The 22,101-nt window shown below is 51.4% G+C and overlaps 1 protein-coding gene across 1 annotated transcript in view; it reads left to right on the top strand.

Moving 5' to 3' along the window:
- Positions 1-22,101, top strand: part of ADD2 (adducin 2) — a 440,390-nt gene that overhangs the window by 334,663 nt on the left and 83,626 nt on the right. The window contains exon 12 of the mRNA XM_086943577.1: positions 17,577-17,666. Coding sequence (XP_086799703.1) covers positions 17,577-17,666 — 90 coding nt within the window. The remainder of the gene's footprint in view (positions 1-17,576; positions 17,667-22,101) is intronic.

Raw genomic sequence — 22,101 nt, 5'->3', positions numbered from 1 at the left:
TCATGGGGAACCTCCCATCCCAGGGCCCGTGTGAGTTCGAGCTCAACCCCTCTCCAGAACGGCGCTAAAGCCCGACACTGCCATACCATGTAGTAGAAATCGGCTGGAGCAGAGTCACAGCGCGTGCAGGCTGGAGAAGGTCTCATGTGGGCCAGGAACAGGTGCACCGGAGTAAGGTAAGCTGAATGAAGGTAATAAAGTTTGACCAGGCGCAGCTTGGAGGATGTGGTCAAGGTTTTGGGTGCCATAAGGGCATCATGCCAGTCCGCCTCCTCAAAGGGGCCCAGCCATCCCTCCCATCGAGCCCGAAGCCGGTCCAGGGACGCGGGCTAATATTCACCAATGACCGGTATATGCGGGACACTCCCCCCCCCCCCCCCCCCCCCCTCCCCAGGTTTCCCATCATCACCTGATCCTCCAGCGGGCTGAACTCCGGAAAGGAGGTAGGGGATGAAAGGTGTGTGTGGATATTTATAGAATTGAGAGGGAAGCAGGGCGTGGCGCTGTTGCAAGTCGGCAAAGGATCGAATGTGGTCCCCCACACAGACATCATCAAGCAATGAGACCCCAATGAGGTTCCAGTGGCGGAACCCTTGCAGGGACGAGACTTCTTGTAGCCAGGCCCCAGGCCAGAGTGGTGTTTGTCGAGTGAGCTTCCGATCCCACCGCACATGGCGTAGGGCTGTGCGCCAGGCCATGAGCACCGTCCTCGTGACAGGGGATAGAGCCTGCAACACCGGGCTGCCGTACAAGAACGCCTGGATCTTCGTGAAGTCCATTATGCTGAGTTCCACTCGGTACGCTGGGTCGGACCAGCCGCCCGCAAACCAATCGTGGATCACAATGAGCCTCGTGGCCAAGTAGTAGAGGTGGAGATCAGTCACCCCCATACCTCCATCGAAGGGGGGATACGACAATGCACCAGGGATAAACACGGCCTCCCTCCTCCCCAGAGAAACCGGGTAAGAACGCCATCTAGTTTCCCGGAACCAACTCCCCGGGATGTAGATGGTGATGTTTTGCTAGATGTAAAGAAATGGGGGAAGGATCATCATTTTAAAGAGCGCACTTCTGCCCAGGGGGTTAAGGGGGAGGGCCTGCCATTTCTTGAAGTCTGACTTCATCCTGGCGACCAAAGGCGCAACGTTCAATGCCCATTCGAGCTCCGGCAGAAGGGCAATCTAGACGCCCAGATATTTGAATGATTGCCTCCAAAGGGGGATATTCGTCTGCCAGATGTAAAGGGACCAAAGTTGATTTTGCAGGGTTGAGGCGGAGTCCAGAGACCAGCTCGAAATCAGAGAGAACTTCCAGGCACCTGGGGCCTGAACTGTCCGGGTCTGCCAGATAGAGCAGGACATCATCCGCGTACAGGGCTATCTTGTCAACCTGACTCGAGTCCCACGCCCAACCCCGGATGAATGGGTCCTGCCGGATGAGCCCTGCCAGGGGCTCCATCGACAGCGCGAACAAGAGTGGCGAGAGCGGGCACCCCTGACACGTGCCCCTCCTGATTGGGAATGTCTCTGAGAGTTTGCTGTTAATGAGAACACAGGCTCTGGAGTTAGTATAGGGGACCCCGATCAGTTGGCGTAAGGGGAGGCCAAAGCCTATCCTCTCCATCGTATCAAAGGCCTTTTCGAAGTCGATGAAAAGCAACGCCAGATACGGGGTTAGGCGACTACGGTGAGTCATAGCTAGATGGAAGCCGTGAATGCAGTGACGAGTGAACCTGGCAGGCATGAACCCGCATTGGTCGGGATGGACCAAGTCTTGCAGAAGGGGCCGGAGTCTCTGGGCTATCACGGTCGCAAAGATCTTCAGTTCCGTGTTAATGAGTGAGATCGGGCGGTAATCCGAACAGTCCAGAGAGGGCGGCTGGGTTTTTGGAATGACCACTATAGTGGCTACATCAGATTCAGGTGGGAAGGATCCTGCCTCCGCCACATGGTTGAATAGCTCCACCAAGTGAGGGACCAGAAGCTCACGGAAGGTCGCGTAGTACTCCTGGGGGAAGCCGTCCGGACCAGGCGTTTTACCGGGGTGCATTAGTGAAATCGCTTCGTGAATTTCCTCCGAGGTGAACGGGTGGTCCAGAGCCTCCGCGGTCTCCCGGAGCAGGCACGGCAACTGGGTACTAGACTCACCAGCAGGCCCACCAGCGGAGCGTCAGGAGGTCGAGCGGCATACAAGCTTGCATAGTAATCAGCAAAAGTCTGTGCTATGGCTGAGGACGTCACCTGGTGGGCCCCAGTGCCAGAACGGATTTCAGAAATAACGCAGTTGACCTTGGGATAGGACACGAGATTGTGGAGGAGCTTGCCATTCTTATCACCCCACCCATAAATACGGGCCACCGATGAACGCCAGGGCATTTTAGCGGCCTCCAACGAGAGCCAGCTAATTTCTTCGCGGACCACTGCCAATTGCTGCCGGGAGTCTTCGTGACCGTTAGTTAGCTGGGTGCTTTCCAGCTGTGCCTCCCGAGATTCCAGCTGTACAAGTTGGCCTGTCTGTTCCACCCGTTTTGCGTGGACCAGTCCCCTGGCCACACCCCGGACAACAGCCTAGCCGGTCTCCCACAGCGTCCCCGGTGAGTGAACCGAGCTCGCATTAGTGGAATAATAATGACGCTTTTCCTACCCGAGGGATTCCACAAGATTGGAGTTTTGTAGGAACCACGTGGTGGTTCAACCTCCACGTCGCCCGCGGACACGCTAAGGAGGTCCCAAGACGGAGGGAGACGGAGTGATCCGAGAACCCCTGGGCAGTATCGCGGCCCCAGATACCAGCTCACAGTCTGTAGCCGGCATCAGAAGGAGGTCTATATGGGAGTGAGTATGATGGGCTGCTGACATGTGGGTGTATTGGTCCTTGTGGGGGTTCCAGACCCTCCATACATCACAGAGGCCCAGGGCCAAAGATCAGCTCAAGAGGGCCCTCGTGGAGACGAGATGGCCCTCCGACGGGGTCCCCGTCGCGTCACGCAGGGGTTGCAGTACGGTGTTGAAATCCCCCCCCCGACCACCGTGTATCCCTGGGGAAATGAGAATACCAGCGTGAGGTGCCAATGGGTGGAGTGCAGAAGTGCAGGGGGAATGTAAGTGCATAGGAGGTTGATAGGGCGTCCCTCAATCGCTCCGGAAGCTGCCACATACTGGCCCTGTGCATCAGTCTTGGTTGTAACCAGGGTAAAGGGAAGTCCCTTCCTAAGTAAAATAGCCACCCCTCGGGAACCCTGTGCAAAACCAGAGTGCCTGACCCTGTACAATCCATATCGGGCTAGGAAGTTGCATTGTGTACCCAGGAGGTGAGTCTCTTGGAGGAACTGGATGTCCGGCGCCAGGCAGTGGGCAATGCGGAGGACGGCCGTGCGCTTGATACGATCAAGGAGGCCATTAACGTTCCAGCAGAGGATGTGGATATGCCTATTGAGGGTGCAGGCCATCTAGAGGAATGATGTGCAGAGGAGCGGATGTAGACATGGGGCCGATCCAGCCCGTGGGAATCACCACCGAGTCCGGTGTCTAGGGAAGGAAACATGGAAAGTGATGATCTGCTTGTCAACTGCGAAGACAACTAGGGAATCACGGCTGCCAATGAGAACAAACAGCGGCCCGTAGTTGGCTAAAAACAACAAACTGCAGGGAGACAACAGATCCCCCCCACCCGTGACCCCCAACTCCCCCCACCCTACACTTCTGAAGTGGAAGCATCTGTCGCCCCCAAAAAACAACCGCTAACTACCCAACGAAGAGGCAATTTGCTAATCTAAAACGGTTAGCAACAAACAATCAATCAAGAGCGTGACTGAATTGGACCCCCATCCATTTATACGGATAAATGCCCACAGCAAAAAAACAACAAAAAAGGTCGTGAACGCAAGATTAATAGGGTGAATCAGTCTCGGGACTGCCATGGGGCCAGGAGCAGTCCTGTTGCAGCGAGTCTTGAAGGATAAACTGCGAGGCACATAGTCTGCAACGCTAGACACACCCCCTGCTCCCCACCGGAGCCACGGATCACGGGGCTCCCAGACAGGTCCGAGTCTGACATGGCCCTTAGCCGGGGGACATCCAGCTCAGAGATGCTACCCATATCGATCAAGGAAGAGGCCACGGTGGGGAAGGAGACTTTCTGGCTCAGGGTCTGAGTTGGGGAGCGCCGGGACTGCACCTCTGGTGAACGGAAACCCCCCCCTCGGCGGTTGCCCCCCCGTCTTTGAGATCTGGTTCGGCGCCTCTGGGCCCCGGACGCATCCCGGTTAGGCTGCTTTATTGATCTTCGGGCAGGGGAGGGGGACGCACCAGACAGAAGAGGTGGCTCTTCCGTGAGCCAGGTCCATGCTGCTTGAGGGGTGTCAAAGAAGAATATCTTGTCGTGGAAGAGCACCTTGAGTCGGGCCGGGAAGAGGAGACCATAGCGGAGGCCCATAGCCCTGAATTTTTGCCTGACCTTGTCATAGGACCGCCGCTGGGACTGCACCTCTCTAGAGTAATCCGGAAAGACCATGATTTTGGAATTCTGGAAGTGTAGCGGGCCCAGCTCCCTGGCCGCCCCCAGAATTGCATCATTGTCTCAGAAGTTGAAGATTCGAAGGATGAAGGGATGGGCGGGGGCTCCGGGAGGGGGTTTGGGAGCTAGAGAACGGTGAGCGAGAGTTTCTCTTTGGGCATCCAAGAGCGGACCCAGTCCTCTATAAAGGTATCGGTATGCCCCTTCTTCACTCCCTCCGGAAAACCCAGGAGGCGCAGGTTGTTCCGTCGTGCCCTGTTTTTGGCATCTTCAGCCCTACGGTGCAGCTCCGCGGTCTGTGTCTGAAGGCGAGCCACCTGGGATTTGAGAGTGCCCACGTCGTCCTCCACCGTGGAGATACGAGACTCCGCCTCCGCGATACGCGCCGTGGCATTACGGAGGTCCTGTCGAATTAAGGCCATGTCCATCCTCACTTCTCCAATCTTGCTTTCCACCGAGGCCTGCGACGCGCCTATCGCCTGTAGGATGATGGAGAGGTCTCCCTCGGAGGTCCCAGGAGCAGCCGGAGGCCCGCCCCCCGGTCCCGATCCGACTTAGTAAATTGGTCCATCTTTGTTTGGGTTGGGGAAATGGGGGTCTGGGTGTTGCGGGTTCTACCCATGGCCCTGGAGGATCGGTTTGAGGGGACCGGAGTGGGGGGGAAGGGGGGACCTACCAACGTCTCGGCCTCAGCCCCTGCCACCCTACGTAGTGGCCGATCCATCTCCCACACCCCGATGTTGAAGGGAGGAGATCACTCCCAGGGTGCCCAGCCCCCGACAGCAGCAGTGATTCCCCAGGCAGCCCCGGCGATCCTACGGCCTCCGGGCCCCCTCAGCAGGCCCCAGCAGCAAAGCCTCAGGTGTCCAGGAGGTGAAAAAAAGGGGGAGGGCAGGTGAGTATGTGCCCCCCGACACGATGGCCGAAGCGCCCCCACACCAGACTACAACGCAGCGCCTGGCCAGTAGACAGCGGGGAGACGCAGGCCCCCAAAGCAGCAAGCCTTGGGCAGGTCGGGGAGCCCCCGGGGCTGTGAAAGTCGGTGCACCCCGCAGCTCCGGTATCAATGCAGGCAACGGGAGGGCCACACTGTGTAGAGGTTTCAACAGCCCGCCCCCAGGAATTGCAAGACAGTCACAGGCCAGCTGCCCCGGTATCCAATGGAGCAAGCAGCACCGCACCCCCCCCCCGGCACTGCATTTCCAAGGTGGCGGGGGGCGCGGGACACTGCAGCAGACAAGAGGGTATACAGCGAAGGTCCCACACTGGTGCGGTGTGGGGCGCTCAGGATGTACCTCAGTCCACGTAGGGCCTCTGGTCCCTGGGAGCAGTTCAGCAGCAACCTCCCAGGGACGGCATAGGATCAGCCAGGCCACAGAGGACAAGTCGTGGGCCCGGGCGTCCACCACCCTCAACAGCAGAGGGGCAAGCACCATACCAAAGCAAGGGAATGTCCACCCTAGCGCCTGGCTCTCAGTCACCGTGACCGTCCTCCCCGCCGCACTAACAACCTCCAAACAGGCAGGCAAGCGGGGGGCCCCAGCATGGCACAGCTCACCACGCCCCTCACACCGGCCACGCCGCAGTTATCGCGGGTCACAGCAGCAGCACCTCCGGCAACCAGCAGCGCCACAGGTCGCCCAGGACGGGGCACCCATCAATCATCAGGGTGTCCCAGGGCCGAGCACGGCCAGATGCAACGTGCCTGCCCGCCAGCGGAGGCCCACAGAGTCAGTAGTCCAGACCAAGAGGGGGGTGGGGGGCAGCCTCCAATACAAGGCGGGCAGCGCGGGAGGTCAATCCGGGCTAGCACAGGCGGGGACACCAACCTAAAGCCCCCCTAATCGGGAGTCGATCAGGAGCCGGGGCCTCGTTCTCCTGGGGGGTCCGCAGCAACAACGCCTCGGACCGGCATGGAGCTGCTGCCACACGGGGTTCGGAGAAGGATTCGATGAAGGCCGGAGGGGTTGGGCCCAACCCCTCCGGCCACAGCCACAACAAGTAGAGGCCCCCACTCACCGGGTCGCCGTCGCCGGCAGGGGTTCAGGCCGCCTCTTGTTTCAGAGACCGCACTGAGCGCCGGGCCCTCCACAGTGCATACAAGCCGTGCCCATCTCCCAGTGTCTCCAGGGCTCCACTTCCAGGAGCGGGCCGTCCACCACAGCTCTGGGCTTCAGGCATCACCCGATCTGCCGCCGCAGGGCAGTCACAGGCAGCAAGGGCACACAGCGCTTCAGGGCATCTGGGCGGAGACTGCAGGCCCAGGGACGAGGGCCGCCATCTTAGGCATGTTACGCCGCAGGAAGTTGGGCGGCCTACAGGATCACAGAGGCGTGCAGCCCCACAGAGGAAAACCGGAGAAGGGCAGGTAAGCCAGGGAGCCCCAGCGGGTGTGCACAGGGTTCGATGGAAGCTGTAGTCGGGCAGACCTAAGGCGGATGACGGGGTCCGGAGCACTCTTAGAGTGCGACCGCCATCTTGATGCCTCAAGTCACTCCCCCCTACATTCCACACTTAACCAAATTGTGTGATTGTAGGCAATGTTATTGACCGTGAAATACATGAATTCAGCATGTATGCTGTACAAAACCTTCTTCTGTATTTGATTTAATAAACTATAATGCTGCTCATGTATAACAGGAACCCAAAGAATCCACATAACTGACATGACTCTTAGTTCACTATTGCCATTGTTGTTAGGGTGGGAGTGAGGAGAAAATAAATGTTTCTTCAATCATTTTTATGTTTAAATGTATTTTATTAGTTTCAGTATAAATCATAGGCAGTACAAAGCAATATGGAGGTCTACCTAGGAAAGAAAGTACAATCCATACATTTGTATCAAACATTGTAGCCAAATAGCTTTCGGGGTGCGTAGTCCTTTGTGTGGTATGAAAGAAGGAGCAGTCTGCACGTAATCTGCCAAGCCATAACATCCATGAGAGAAAAGAAAAACAAACAAACCCTATCTTGGAAGAGCCACCTCTTCTCAGATTCCGGTCTGTGCCACTCCACCAGGTAGCGCAGTTGCGTAGCTTGGAATAATTGTGTGAGATTGGGGATCCCCAGGCCTCCCTCGTCCATCCCCTGATACGCCAGTTGTTTATGGAGGCGTGGCCGCTTCCCTCCCCAGATGAAGTGCTGGAAGGCTGTCTGCAGGTTCGAAATAGTCCCGGCCGGCGGGAGCACTGAGACAGTCTGAAAAACGTATGAAATCTTGGGAAGGGCCGACATTTTCACCGCCACGATACGCCCTAGCAAGGAGAGCGGTTGTTTGGACCAGCGCGCCAAATCCTTACGAATATGGGACGTGAGGTTGGTGTAGTTGAGGGCAACCGTATGTTCCGTGGATGGGGTGAGGGTAATACCCAGGTACGGGAGCTGTGTGCTTGTCTGTAGTCCCTCGCCATACGTGAGTGCGCCAGACATCCGGTGCGCATTCCTGCCTAGTGGTCGAAGCAGTGACTTCCCTCTATTCATTCGGAAGCCGGACACTTCTCCAAATGCCTCTACTTCAGCGAGAAACGCGGGCACAGAACTCTCCGGTCGGTCAAGAGCAGCTAGAATATCATCGGCGTATAAGCCAATAGCATGAGATTCCCCACCGAACGTAACACCTTGTATATTTGGGTTGTCACACCCCTTTTGCGCCAGAGGTTCAACATACAGCCCAAACAGGAGCGGCGAGAGGGGGCACCCCTGCCGAGTGTCACGTTGGATCTCAAAGGGTCTAGAGCGCAGGCCACTCAGGCAAACCCGCGCCCGGGGGCGATGGTAGCAGCTTGTAATCCAGGCCTGGAAGCGCTTGCCCACCCCGAAATGCCCCAGGACCTTCTGCAGGAAGTTCCAGTCGACACGGTCAAATGCTTTTTCAGCATCGATCGCTAATAGAACCGAATCCGACTGCTGGAAGTGGGTTTTGTCAATCAGATGGAGAATCCTTTTAGTGTTATCGCTGCACTGCCGCCCCGGGACAAAGCCTGATTGATCCAGTTCAATAATCCCGGGTAAGCATGGCCCAAGTCTCGCAGCCAAAATACCAGTGAAAAGTTTCAGGTCTACGCTAAGCAGAGAAATGGGCCGATATGCTGAACATTGTGTAGCCTCCTTGCCTGGTTCTCTGCTTCTAGCATATCCGAGGGGATGGAGCCCAGGCCTTGAAAAGAATAAAAAAGTTTGGTGAGAACAAGGGCGAACAACGAGCAGTATTTTTTATAAAACCCAGCGGAGTAGATGTCTGGGCCTGGTGATTGTAGAGGTTTGAGTCGGGAAATGGCTGTCGTCACCTCATCTAGGCGGATGGGAGCGTCAAGGGAGTCCGCAGTCGCGGAGGATAGTGCAGTAGTTGCAGCGCCTACCAAGTAGGCCTCGGTGCTGGTTACTGGGGTGGTTTCAGCGTAATATAATGATGCATAATATTCGCGGAAGGCCTCCACGATCTGCGTCTCCTCTCGGAGCTCAACACCGTTCCCGTCCCGCAGGGTCTGGATTTTTGATCGTTGGACCTTTGACTTCAACTTGCTGGCCAGGAGTCTCCCTGTCTTATTTCCGCCTACGTAGTAGGTATGGCGGAGGCAAAGGGCGGCATATTCCGCTCTGTCCATGTCTAGACCTGCCAACTGAGCCCTGGCTGCCTTAAGTTGCCTTAAGTTGCTTCCAGACGGTGGGTGCCCCAGTGCGGCTATGAACCCTCTCCAGCTCTACCTCCTGGGCCCTCAAGGCCTCACGCTTCGCTTTGCGGTCCCTGTCACAATCGCAATGAATTCCCCATGCACCACCGCCTTCAGGGCCCCCCACAGTGCAGTTACTGGCGTCTCAGGGTTTTCATTATTAGTTAAATAATCGGTGATGCACTGGCGGATCTGCTTGGCTACATCTGCGCGTTGCTGGAGGGGTTCCCTCAATCTCCACCCGCCCGGAGGTCTCCTAATATTGGGAACTGATGAGCATGAGTTCCACCGCCGCATTATCTGAGATAGCTGCTGGAACGATATCGACGCCCGCGACCCGAGCCTCTAGTTCTGAAGATCTGATGAAGTGATCTAGTCTAGCATAAGTGTGGTGCACATGTGAATAAAAGGTGAATTGTGAAGTCCCAGGGTGTGTAGGCCTCCAGAGGTCCACTAGTCTCCTTTGCCGTAGCCAGTCCCTGCCTGCCCCCATGATAGCGCCCCCACTACCATATCTGTGTCCAGACCTGTCCATGTTAGTGTCCATCACTAAGTTAAGGCCCCCCTCCTCCCAGAAGCATAAGGGGATCAGAAGAACGCAATGCTTCCGAAATCGCGTTCCATATGAATGGCTCCTGTCCCGTGTTCGGTGCGTATAAAGACCCCACTGTCAGTTGCTCCTCTCCTAACTAAATGCTGTAGGCTAGCAGTCTACCCTTGATCTCACCCACCCTGCCCTTGAAAATGTTTAGACACTAAGATCGCAACCTCTGCTTTCTTTTCTGGTGTGGAGGAGAAGAATTGATGCTGGAATATCCGGGACCTCATTCTGTGCCAATCTTTCGTGAGTAGGTGAGTTTCTTGAAGTAGACAAATATCAGCCCCCGAGTTTTCTAGGTAAGAAAGCACTGCCCTACGCTTAACGGGGTTGTTCAAGCCCTTCACATTTAGTGTCAGAATCTTCAAGGTAGCGTCAGCCATCGCTCATTTAGAGGGCCTGCATTGCTACATGAGGCTGATGGTGGACCGTTTCTGTGCCCAGGTAGGCACTGACCCTCACAACCAACTGGTCCCCCGTGGCACACTGGTTCCCACCCTTGCCCCTCCCCTCCTCCCCCCAACCAACTCCCCAACTCCCCCCTGCCATCTGTCCCCCCAAACTCCAATTCCCCCCTCCCCCTCTAACCCCAACTAGGAATCCCCAAAGGCAAACCATAGACCCAGGCCTATCAGTACCAGTCCAGGCCTGTAGAAACTTAGTGTGGAGGAGTGTGTGGCAGTGGCAACCCCGTTGGCCCCCCGCCCGTCCCCCCCGCCCGTGTGGGCGCAGTGCTATGAAAGCAAATCCCTTGTTGATGCTTCCTCAGTGCAGGGCCGTCGTGTCTTGACCACCTCTTTTATGGCCGCTGCCTACTCCTGAGCCATGGTCGTCGGATCTGGTTTAAGTTCCATTCTGGGAGAGCGTTGTCGCCCTACTCGTTGCCATTCACCTCTCGAATGCTGCTTGGATCCCTCCTGCGAATGTCGCGGCGATGCCTTCCCCCCTTGCTCGTCCTCTTCAAGGTCGATGCCCAGCAGGGCGCAAGTGTCCCGGAGCGAGCGGAGCTGGTGCAAGGCCCCCTTCCATTTGAAGATTAGCCGAAAGGGATGTCCCCAAGAATAGGGAATCCCATTATCCCGCAGGAACACCGTGGCCACCCGGAAGGCTTTCCTCTTTGCAGAGTGAGGGCAGAAAGGTCTTGAAACAAGGCCACAGGATTGCCCTGGAATTGGATAGGTTGCTTCTGGCGGGCTCCTTTCAGGATCCGTTCTTTCAAGGGGAAGTCAGGTAGAAAGGCCAAGATGTCCAGCGGGGGGGCAGGCACACAATGCGCCAGGCCAACTCTGTGTGCTCTGTCTATGCGAATTTCAAAGATGGCAGGTTCGCCTAGGATCTCCCTGAACAATCCCTGCAGGTAGCAAGTGACACTGTTCCCCTCCGCTTTAGATGGCACTCCCCGGACCCGTATGTTATTCCTCCGGGAACGATTCTCAAGGTCCTCCGCGTGTGCTTGGAGGTCCACTTGGTGCTCCCGCAGGCGGAGGACCTCTTGCTGCAGAAGTTCCCCTTCTTCGCTCCGAGACTGGTCCGCCTCCTCAACAGTCGCCACTCTTTCCCCCAAACTGTCCTCATCCCGGCGAAGTTCGCACTGCTCCCCGGCCAGGTCTTGTTTCAGGGTCTGAAAGTCCTCCCCCAGGGAGTTAAAAAGTGACTCAAAGAAGGCCTTAGTGATGGGGGCCCCTCCATCCTCCTGCCCCGGGGTGCCAGTTGGTGCCACCGGGGGTGATTGACTGTTCTCCCCCTTTGCGGTGCTTTTGACCAGCATGTCAGTAATGGTGTGGCCTCCTCTGTGTCCCGTGTTGGCCATACCGCTCTGGTCGCTCTATCCCTGGAGGGCCAGGCGGGCCTGCCCCCCCCAAACTGGGTTTGTAGTATCAAATTTGCTCCCCCAAGGTGGCCGGGTAGCTCAGAGTGCAATCGGGCCTCTCCCAAATAATCTGTGTCTCCTGTGGGGACCACTCCGCAAGGAGGCTCCCCCCCTCACTCCCGGAGCTCTTCCCGCTGAACCCGACCAGTCCGGGCTGTGGCCTGCTGCTAGGCACCTCTGTACCCTCCGTGCCCCTCCTCACCTTTCGGTAGCTAACCCTTCTCCCGGGCAGTGCGGTCCGTAGGGCGGTCTGTGCCCCCGGCGCTGGCTGGTGAAGCTCCTCAGGAGTGCTGGGCAAGCTGCGTCTTCCCTGCCGGCAGCCCGGCCCTCGTAGGCCCCAAAGCCTGGGCCTCAATTTTCGTGATGGTCTGTGCTGCCTGCACCGACCTCAGCACCCCTGTTCCGGACACCCCTCAGGCAAGCGAGCAATAGGGGTCAGCTCCCCAGCACCAAGGCGAGGCTACACTGTAGGGCCCTCTGTTCTTCAATCATTTTTAAAAACCATCTCTTTAAAAAAAATACTTCTCAATGTACTGATATAATCTGATGTACTAAGATCGAATGGTTCTGCATGTTAACGAAATACACTTTTTAAAATTTTGAATAAACGTTATCACATTTTTAAGTAGAGCCTCGCAAGACCTGTTGTATCTGTTCTGTGGGTTTGTCACACCCACCGATTGCCATTGGTTATTTTCTGTGGCATTCTGAAATGCTAGCTTGTTATTAGTGCATTTGTGTAAATGTCCCTCCTTTGTGTGCTTGGCTCCCTCCCAGGCGATTTCACTAAGAGAACATTTTATTTGGCCATCTCTATACAGTGTGTGATAGCCCCACCTCCTGTATGGGCATTGGATTGTTTCCATTACTTCAATGGGAGTCACATCACAGAACATGCTCGCACTCCAATTGGGTGTCCTCCGCGTCACATGCCATTTTTAAAATCTATCAGCACTGGTGTTCGTCGATGTGCACTGCCCTCTCTTCCCCTCCATAATGCATCTTGTAAAAAAAGAACAAAAAAAGAATATTGAGATCTGCTCTAATGCTGCACGACAGCAATAAAATAGAAAATGTGCGTTTTATGTACATATGAAGGGCTTGCACTGTAAATTAAATGCAGAATATTAAAATATGTCTAGTAGAGTGGTATTTTGATTGCTCGGCTTGTGCTTTGCCTCTTATGACAATACAGACCCAAGGCTGACTTATGGCTCAGCTCTCCCTGTAAATTATGTGGTTTGCACCGCTGCTCCCTGTGCTGTGTATGTATTTGGACAGATCACAGCTCACTCTGCCTTAACTCTTTCGCAGTAAGTAAATTACAACATTCACATTCTTGGGCTGTCTGTACAATGTTCAATAAAGTGTCTAAGTACTGTCATACCCCGGTGCTGTGCACCGCTGCAAGATGTGTTGTGTCTCTTCACTGCCACTCAAAATGCTGCACTTTTGGCATCTTTTATGTCTCTACCATTGTCCAAAGTCTTAAGCACACAGCCCTGTCTTTTGCTGCATGTGATCTGCCTCTCCCTGTGTAAACTACTGACTGTTCACATTGGTGTGCCCTGTAGTGTGCAGCCTGGATCTGGCAGTGCACATTGTATCACCACACAATACTGTGCAGTGCAGCATGTGGGTTATTACCTGAAATGGTCAGAGAATCGACTCACACAGTGCATGTACTGAAGCATGTGGTCTGCCTCTTGCACCATACACAGGCACACCACTGTCTCCGGGACTGTGCAGTGACTCTCTACACCGAGCTGTGCACTGCCACGTGTAGTCTGTCGCTTGCACCATACAGGTATTAGAGGCACACACTGTCTTTCATCACATCATATAGTCCGCCTTTGACTCTATATCATGGCTCACAATTTGCAGTACTGTGTACTAAAATATGGGATTTTTCTCTTGCACTGCTCAGTGACTTACCAGACCCAGTTTTCTCTTCTGCTGTGTGCCTTCCATCTCTTTCAGTGTACACTTACTCACTGCACACAGTGCAGTGTCCTCCTTTGTGCCAATCTTTGGCATAGCGCAGTGACTTTAGACACAAAGATGAGCGCTGCAGAAATCTCTTCTATTTCTGGCACTGCCCAGTGTCTCCCTGCATACACTGCTGTGCACTGCAGCATGGGATCTACCTTTGCCACTCCTTGCACACAATGGCGTGCACTGTTGCTTTGTCATTGGCACCGTACACTCGACACACAGTAGTTTTGGACTGCTCCATGTGCACCTGCGTTGTACATTGATTCAGCAGAAGGGGCTGTGAACTGCATTATGTATCTGGGGCCTGACCGAGCTGCCGCTTGACTATACTGTCACCTCCAATCTCTCCAGCAGTACCAGACACAACACTGCATCGCTTTATTAACAGTGTAATTCATGGCCACACTGACCGAGTTGGTCCTAGTTAGATTTCCCCATAATGAAGGAATGAACACAGTCTGCTTCATTTCCAGGATCTAGCGCTGCTCACCCACATCAACGTTATTGTTACACACAAGCTGCTGCCTACAACCACAGGCCACACTCCACAGCTCAGTGATTTCACCAACAATTCAGACCAGTGGTGGAATCTACTTTGTGTGTCTCCAAAGACAGATACTCTGGTAGCAGATCCTCGTTGCCCTTTTAGTTGCATGGTTGGGTGTGGTCATTGCTGTCTCTTCAGTGAGACCAGCCAAATCATGATTTGTATGACTCTGAAATGCAATCGCCCAAGACATGACTCACCCACTTGCATGGCTTAATGGGATGGAACTCGATAGATGGCACCTCAGGCGCTTTGCAGTTTGTTTTTTTGTGCTACCAGCTAGTATCTCCACGGCCGACTTATGTTTTGCAGTGAGTGACCAAAGAGAGTAGGGGGGGGGGGGGGGGGGGGGGGATACATTTTAAACCTTCAAGTTTCAATCGAATTTTCTATCATGCTGATTTTTGCATTGGATGCTTTCCCTACAGCATGCACAATCTTAAGAAATTGAATGATTTGCTGATCTATGAGGGAGGATTTCATGTAAATTAAAAATATGGATTGGCAATCCATGCTCTGCTCCATTCCATCCACCTTGTTTGTTTCTGTTTCGCTCTGCTTTCATTTGTTATTTTCTTCTCCTGTTTCTATTTGTTTATCTCATAAATATTTCCTGCTTTCTTTAATTAGTTAATATTTGGACATTTTTGCTTTCTTTACTTCTCTTTTTGATCATTCTATCTTTATTGTGAAGTTTCCATTTTACCCTATATTTTCTTTTCACCACTGTTGTCCCCTTTCCTCAGATTCGTTCCATGTCTGTTTAGTTTTTATCCTTTCTCTAGCATCCATTTTCTTACCTGTTTCACTCCTTTGGTAGATAAAAGACATTGTCGTTTACAATGCCAATACCTCTAACTCTCACAAATGCGAGACCAATTTGCATTGAAATTGATTGTTACATTGTGCTGCAAGAGGTCTTTAAAAATGGTGTTACTAAAGCTAAGCAGTGCAAAGCATCCTAGTTATTTACTTTCTTTAACTTCAATGAACCATTGAATAAATGCTTCCCTGTTTATTCAATTTCTTTTTAATGTTAGTGCTGAGTTGAGTAAACAGCAGCCCAGTGCTGTTGTTGACCAGGGGTCCGCATGTAAACATCAGGAGGGCAGCATGCGGTCCCCAGGCCATACTTTGAGTATCACTGTTCTAATCTGTCTTTCTAGCTACGTATGGATCTCCCCATGTAGGTGTTTCTGCATCTCGCTTTGACTGCATGCTGATGTCCTGCTGCCTTTTTTGGGTGTCTAGGTTCCCATTGTAAATTTTTGTTGGTATTTTTGTGATTATTTGTGCGTTTTCTGTGGCTTTTTCTGTAACATTGTGTTTTTTATTGTTTCTCAAGGTGTTGTCTTTTTAGTTTCTGTTGTGCCATTGGATGTCTCTTTCTCGCTCTGACAGATTCGTTTAGTTAACTTGCTTTCTCTTGCTGAAAAAGTCTATGTATCCCTCTACTGCTGTGGCTATCTGTGGATGTCTCCGAGTGTCTTTCTGTGTCTCTTTGTGCATATGTGTGCCTATTTGGGCGGGTCTCCCTCTAGTTGTCTGAGTGATTCACTATGCAGTGAACTCTAGATGCCTTTCGCTCTTTCTCTCTCTCCCTAACCTCTCATTCACACCTTTTCTCACTATCTTACTCTGGTCTTCGTTGTACATGTCTGTTTCTGTGTCTTTGCATGTGTGGCTGTTTTGCTCTTTTGCTTAATCTGGTTCTCTCTGTATATGTTTACTTCTCTCTTTCTCCATGTCTCTCTCTCTTTTTCTCTGTTTGGTTTCTCCATTGCCGTCTCTATTTGTGTCTGCATACTGATTTTGCAGTCTGAGAATGTCTATGTTCACTTTCGGTAGGTGCCTCTTTGTTCCTCCCTTTTGGTTTCTCTGAATGTCATTTCTATTCAAGTGTCACTATGACCGTCTCTGGAGCACCTTCTTTATCTCAGTGATGCTACAGATATTTCTCTGTGGCTGCCTAGATGTCTCTTTTGGTTGAAGACTTAGTTTCTTTCTTTGCCTAGCTGTCTAACTCTTGAGGGCATATTTACAAGCCCCTATCACCACAGAAGCGTTAAGCCACTTAACATGGCTTAGCGCCGTCTTATAAATAAAGCCCCCTTTCACGCTAAACTTAGTGTGAAAGGAGCATGCAATGGGTGTTGCAGTGGGCGTTCTACAGCAACACCTATTGATTTTGACGCTGACCCCTATTTACAAGTGTGGAGTAAATAGGAAGCAGTGAAAAAATTAAGATCAGGGAAAAGCTGGTCTTAACATGGCGAAAAGAGGATAAATGCTAAATTTCTCCTTGTTTTTGCTGTTATTATGTCTGCTGCATTGTGCAGCACACATAGAAACAGCAAATCACCATGGATTATTGTTCATGTGTAGGAAGATGTCCCTTCCTGCACATAAACAATCACAGTTCATATGCAGGAAGGTGTCCCTTCCTGCACATAACACTCATTTAAAAAATGACGATATGCATCTTCTATGTGTGTTGCATAATGCAGCACACATAGAAGTTAAGATTCGCCATTCTGGATTGTTTATGTGCAGAGAGGGATCCTTTCCTGCACATAAACAGCCATTCTCCCAACACAGACACACTTGCACTATGGTGCAAGGGTGCCTGCGTTAGCGCTAGGCAGCTAGATTTAGCACCGGTTCTAGGGGAAATGCTGGGGCATGCCGCAGTCTTAGGAATACACCTCATCCCTCTGTTTTCAGAATGGCGGAGCGTGGTGTTATCAGTTTTTGTTTTTCGCCACGCTTCGCCATTCCCTTGCGAATATGCCTCTTGCTATTTCAGAGACTGTCTATGGCTCTGTTGCTTTATCTGTCACTGCCTGGTTATGATGCTTAACTTTCTTTCTCGGTGTCTGGGTTTTCTGTGGCAGTCTCAGGGCCTGATTCATATCTCAGCGGACTGATTACTCCATCACAATGGTGACGGCTATCTCGTTCACGAAATATAAATCACATAGGATATAATGGGATTTATATTTCGGCAGAAGGGATATCCGCCACCATTGTGGCAGAGTAACCCGTCTGCCGAGATCTAAATCATCAGGCCCTCACCCTGGGTGTCCCTATGGGCATACCTTTCTGCCTTGACTGTGGGTTTTATTTTTTGTCTCTCCATAAATCTACCTAGGATTTTCACTGACTGCATCCAGGAATGTGACGTTGTATCCCTCGCTGGATATCTTGTGTATTTTTCCATGCAGCTGACTTATTGCTCCTTCCTCTCTGTGATTGACTCAGGGTTTATCTGTGAATGTTTTGCCTTTGTGCTTGCCTCTCTGTGTCTGTATCTGTGAATGTTTTGATGTTTGTATTTCTGTATGCTTTACAATTTGTGTCTTTTGTTTATCTCTTTTTAAGATTCGAGAACAAAACCGGCAAGACATGAAATCTGCTGGGCCTCAATCCCAACTTTTGGCTAGCGTCATTAATGAGAAAAGCAGGAGCCCGGTAAGTAACTGCTTAACTGCGGCGGCAATTCCACCGTGGTGCGGCAGTTGGATTGAGTGAGCGGGGCCACGTCAGCCAACGGACGTGCGCAGCACTACGGAGGTAGTGCTCGCTACGGTCATTGGCCGATGGGTGCATCGAAAGGGTTAGAACACACATTTTCCTTACAATGGTAGACAGATCTACGTGTGGGAGATTCAGGGTGCGAGCCGGCAGGAGGCCTTGGAGGCTGGCTGGGCAGGGAGACAGGTTGCTTCCATGGCATAGGACACAGAAACAGGGAGCATGGGGACAGCCAACACCGTCACTCAAGATGCCAAAGCTTGTTGAGGACCTTAGATACTTTTGATTACTGAAGAGAGGAGCAAAGAGCACCAAATGACTGTGTTTGCAAGACGAAGCTCATGGTAGGGGAAAGATGAAAGAAAGGGAACCAATGTGGATTGAAAAAGCCTTTTTAAACAACTTTTTTTACATTTTAAGTAGTACGAGATCGTTACATTTAAATAGTGTTTCATGTATGTCATACCAAAATTATGTCAAGACATACCACTGAGAAATGCAGTTTTCTTCTTTACCGTACACCACACAAAACATGAGGTGGGTCTGTTTCACTTGGATACATTTTCATTACAAACATTGCCAATGGCTTTCAATCTTGCTGATAGAGGACAAATTGCTACTGCCAAAGTCTGTTTTATATGCCGTGCAGAAGGTCCACAAGTTCTTATCAAACTTGCCAAACTTTTCATAGACAGTGGCAGTAGGTTTCTCCAAGACATAAATAACTCAGACCTTATATCACCATTGTGATATCTTTAGAAAATCTGGTATCTTCCACGTATGCACAATGGTGAAACAGGACAAAAATAGTCAGCCTTCATGTCAAGTGACCTAACGGAGTACATGTAATCACTGTTAATGTCCCGATGCAGAACTATCAGTCAGTTACAGGGATCGTGAATATCCATAAAATATTTATTCTCACGAGAACTTGTTACCAGAAGGCTACCACTGGTCTAAAATTCCACCTCATGTGAGTTACTGTCTTGACTCCGGTGCCTTATACGAGCATGACACCTCAATCAATGCTGATCTCAGTTTAAATAAGGTGTCCATTTTCATAAGCCTCCTCCCCTTGAATTCCCTCCTGTCTTGTGGAATGTAAAAGTCGTTTAAGGCAGAGTGTGTCTCTATTTTGCAACTGGATTTCTTCCCTGTAGGTTTTTGACCTCTTCAGTATACCGTCAACAAAAAGCCCTCACAAACATAGGAGCCATCTATTCACTCATCTATGGAAGGTGTCATCCATGCCTCCATGGGATCTGGGTTGCCTACAGTCAGTGGCGGCTGGTGATCCCTGAAAGTGGTAAGGCGTAAAAGTCAGGATGGGCTCACCTCATTGTGTTCAACATTTGCTTCAGGTGCCCTCACATACAAATTTACCCATACACTCACACTCACTGTTTTTCAATCAAACGCACTTGCGAACACACTTTCACAATAACTGACCCTCACTCACATCTACTAGTATACCTACACTTCTCATTGCCACTTTCAAACACATTAAACTAACACACATACTCCCTCAATTTAATTTTCTCTAAATCACTCACAAACAAACTTTCAAACACAGAGAATTATTTTCTACTTACCTTTCTTCCTTTGCTGGCTACTCAGAGGCTCCATGGTGGCAGCAGAGCAGACATTTGGTGCTGGACACTGAAACCTGCAAGCTGTGATTCCCAACGCGGAGGCAGGCAGAGCAGCAGGGCCAGGTTTAAGAGAAAGACCCACCTCAAACACTCTCCCTGCTTCTTTTTTTAAATGTATTCATTTATTTTTTGTATGTATCTCATTCACCTCAGACCCCGGTAGACAAAATAAGCCGTCCATACCGTTACTCAGTGTTAAAGAGACGTAGGCTGCTGGATGGGGACCAGGAGGAAACTCCCCGCCTACCGGTACAGAATAGTCTTAAGATGACACTGGCCCCAAGATGGAGAGGGTTGGTTAGACTCCTCTCTGGTTCCAGAGGAAACGGTGACTGTTAATGTTGGCCTATAAGTGGGGGGACTGGAAGGCCCAACACAGTCAAGGGAGTTTCAAAAGAGGCATAATCATAGGATCCAGATTTCTTTATAAATGAAGACTTAGAACATTAATGATATTAATTAATAAATTCCCAAAACTTAGTATTAGACCATGTTAGTAAGAGATCCCATAGTGCTTTCTTTTTACTACTCTGATTGCTACACAAATCTAACCTGGAAGTTGTAAATAAGGAAGACAACCTCTCAGAATGTGAAGGAGGTGCAACTTCCACCCATCTTTTACAGATTTCCCTCCTAGCCAACAGCACTACATAGAAGATAAACAGCCTAGCGGGCCGCTTATTCCACTAGATATCAGGCCAAGATTAATTTGGATTGGACATCCCAAGATGTCAGAAATGGTTTTCCCTACTTTTTCCCAAAATTCTGCTATAGCAGGGCATTCCTTAAATATATGTATGTCAGAGGCGTCTTCTAAATCACATTTTTTACAGCAGACTGGAGGCCCCTTCGACATTTTAGTCAATCTTAACGGTGATAAAAATTCCCTATGGACCTTAAACAAATGGTTCCACCTCAGCCAAGCCGGTGTACAGCATCAAACAAGGTATTAAAGGATGTTTGCCACAAATGTTCGCACTGTTAGTTTGGCAAGGAGCCCCCCACAGTTCTGCCGCCAATTTAAAATCCCTGTTGATAGCCTCCTCAATGGCCCAATAAAGAAAAGAAACCTCCTTCCTCCCCAGCGGTCTTACCACCTGCTGCTCCTCAAGAGTATTTCCTACACCTATAGGTTTTTTTAAATGTTTTGGGACCAACTCTGCAGCTGAATATATTTAAACTTGGACATGCCTTCTTCTAGCCTATTATATAGTGACATTCATGGTAAAAGTGACCCCTCAAAGGTGAGGTCCCCCCACACCTTGAATCCTGCGGCTCTAAGAGGTAGCGCAAGCCTGTCCATCAGGCAATCTGGTGCACCTGGAGAGCCCCACAGGGGTGCCGACTTGGAAAATAATTGAGACCAGTAGACTGTTTAATACTAGCCCAAGTTCGAGCCATCCCCAGCAGGACTTTTAACCTAATCTTTTAGAATAACTTCTGTTCTGCAAATTTGAACAGAAATCCTTCCAGAGACAGACCAGCACCCTTTAACAAGGCTCACATCCCTGTGTGGTCTGGGGTTTTTAAGAGCATTCTCGAGTGTACCAGTTGGAAGGCCCATGCATAATATTGCAGATCAGGAAGTGCAAGGCCACCCTTCTCCCTCCTGCGCCTGAGCTTCTTCCTGGCGATCTTCGTAGCCCTGTAAGACCAGACAAATGAGTTGATTACCTGCTGAAGCTTGGTTATAGCTGGTTTTTCGAAGAGTGATGATATTAAAAAGAAAAGTAATTTTCGGTAGCTCCACCATCTTAACCAGGTGGATCCTCCCCAAGATGGTCAAGGGGAGATGGGCCCATGACTTCATTAGTTTCTGACACTCACGGGAGACATTTGCCAGGTTAGCCCCTGAGATCTTATTAATATCCTGCACTATTCTCACCCCCAGGTACCTCATTTCACGCTTGATCTGATATTGACACATCGCCAGGTTCCACGTCATAACCTCGGTTTTCTCCGCGTTGACCTTATAACCGGATACCTGCCAGAAGTCCTGTGCTAAGCTAATGACTTGGGGGAAAGTCGTCGCAAGATCAGCAGAAAGAATAAAAACATCATCGGCATAAAGGGCTACCTTCCTCTCCCAGTCACCATACTTAAAATGGCTGAATACTAGACTCCTCTCTCATACGCTGAGCAAAAGGCTCTCCCTGCTTCTTGATAGGACTGGAAGCAGAGCCCTATCAGAGTGGGGACAGTGCTGGGGATCCTGTCTCTTCTGCTCTGTGTGACTCTTCATTGTCATCAAGGGTGGACTGAAGTGCGTCCTAACAGCCCCATTTTATCAGATACACTGTGCTGTCTGAGGCATGTGCAGTATGTCTGCTAAATAAAAAGGATTGTGCCTGGGTTGTAGGATCATAGTTGAGCTGCTCCCCTCACATGCGCAATCCAGACATCCATCTACAGAGTACTGTGTTTTTAACCCCTTCCCTGCTGGTGACGGAACCACTCCGTCATCAGCCTCGGTCGCGCTGTGCTGATGTGCTGTGCTGTGCGACGCAGGTTCCGCACCTGCGCTGAGCATTCTATTGAGCGGGCGGGGCCGTGACGGAACCGCTCCGTCATGAGCACAGCGCAACCGCGGCTGGTGACGGAGCGGTTCCGTCACCAGCATGGTCGCGTCGCGCGGCCCCCGCCCCCTTAGCACTGCGGCGGAATAGCCGCCGCAGTGAAGGGGTTAAACAGCACTCTGTAGCTGGATCGTTGCTTTGACC

Source organism: Lissotriton vulgaris, chromosome 11, assembly GCF_964263255.1.
Source record: "Lissotriton vulgaris chromosome 11, aLisVul1.2, whole genome shotgun sequence".
Taxonomy (NCBI): Eukaryota; Metazoa; Chordata; class Amphibia; order Caudata; family Salamandridae; genus Lissotriton; species Lissotriton vulgaris.
Note: the sequence above shows the minus strand (reverse complement) of the source record. Positions and strands in the feature narration are given on the sequence as shown.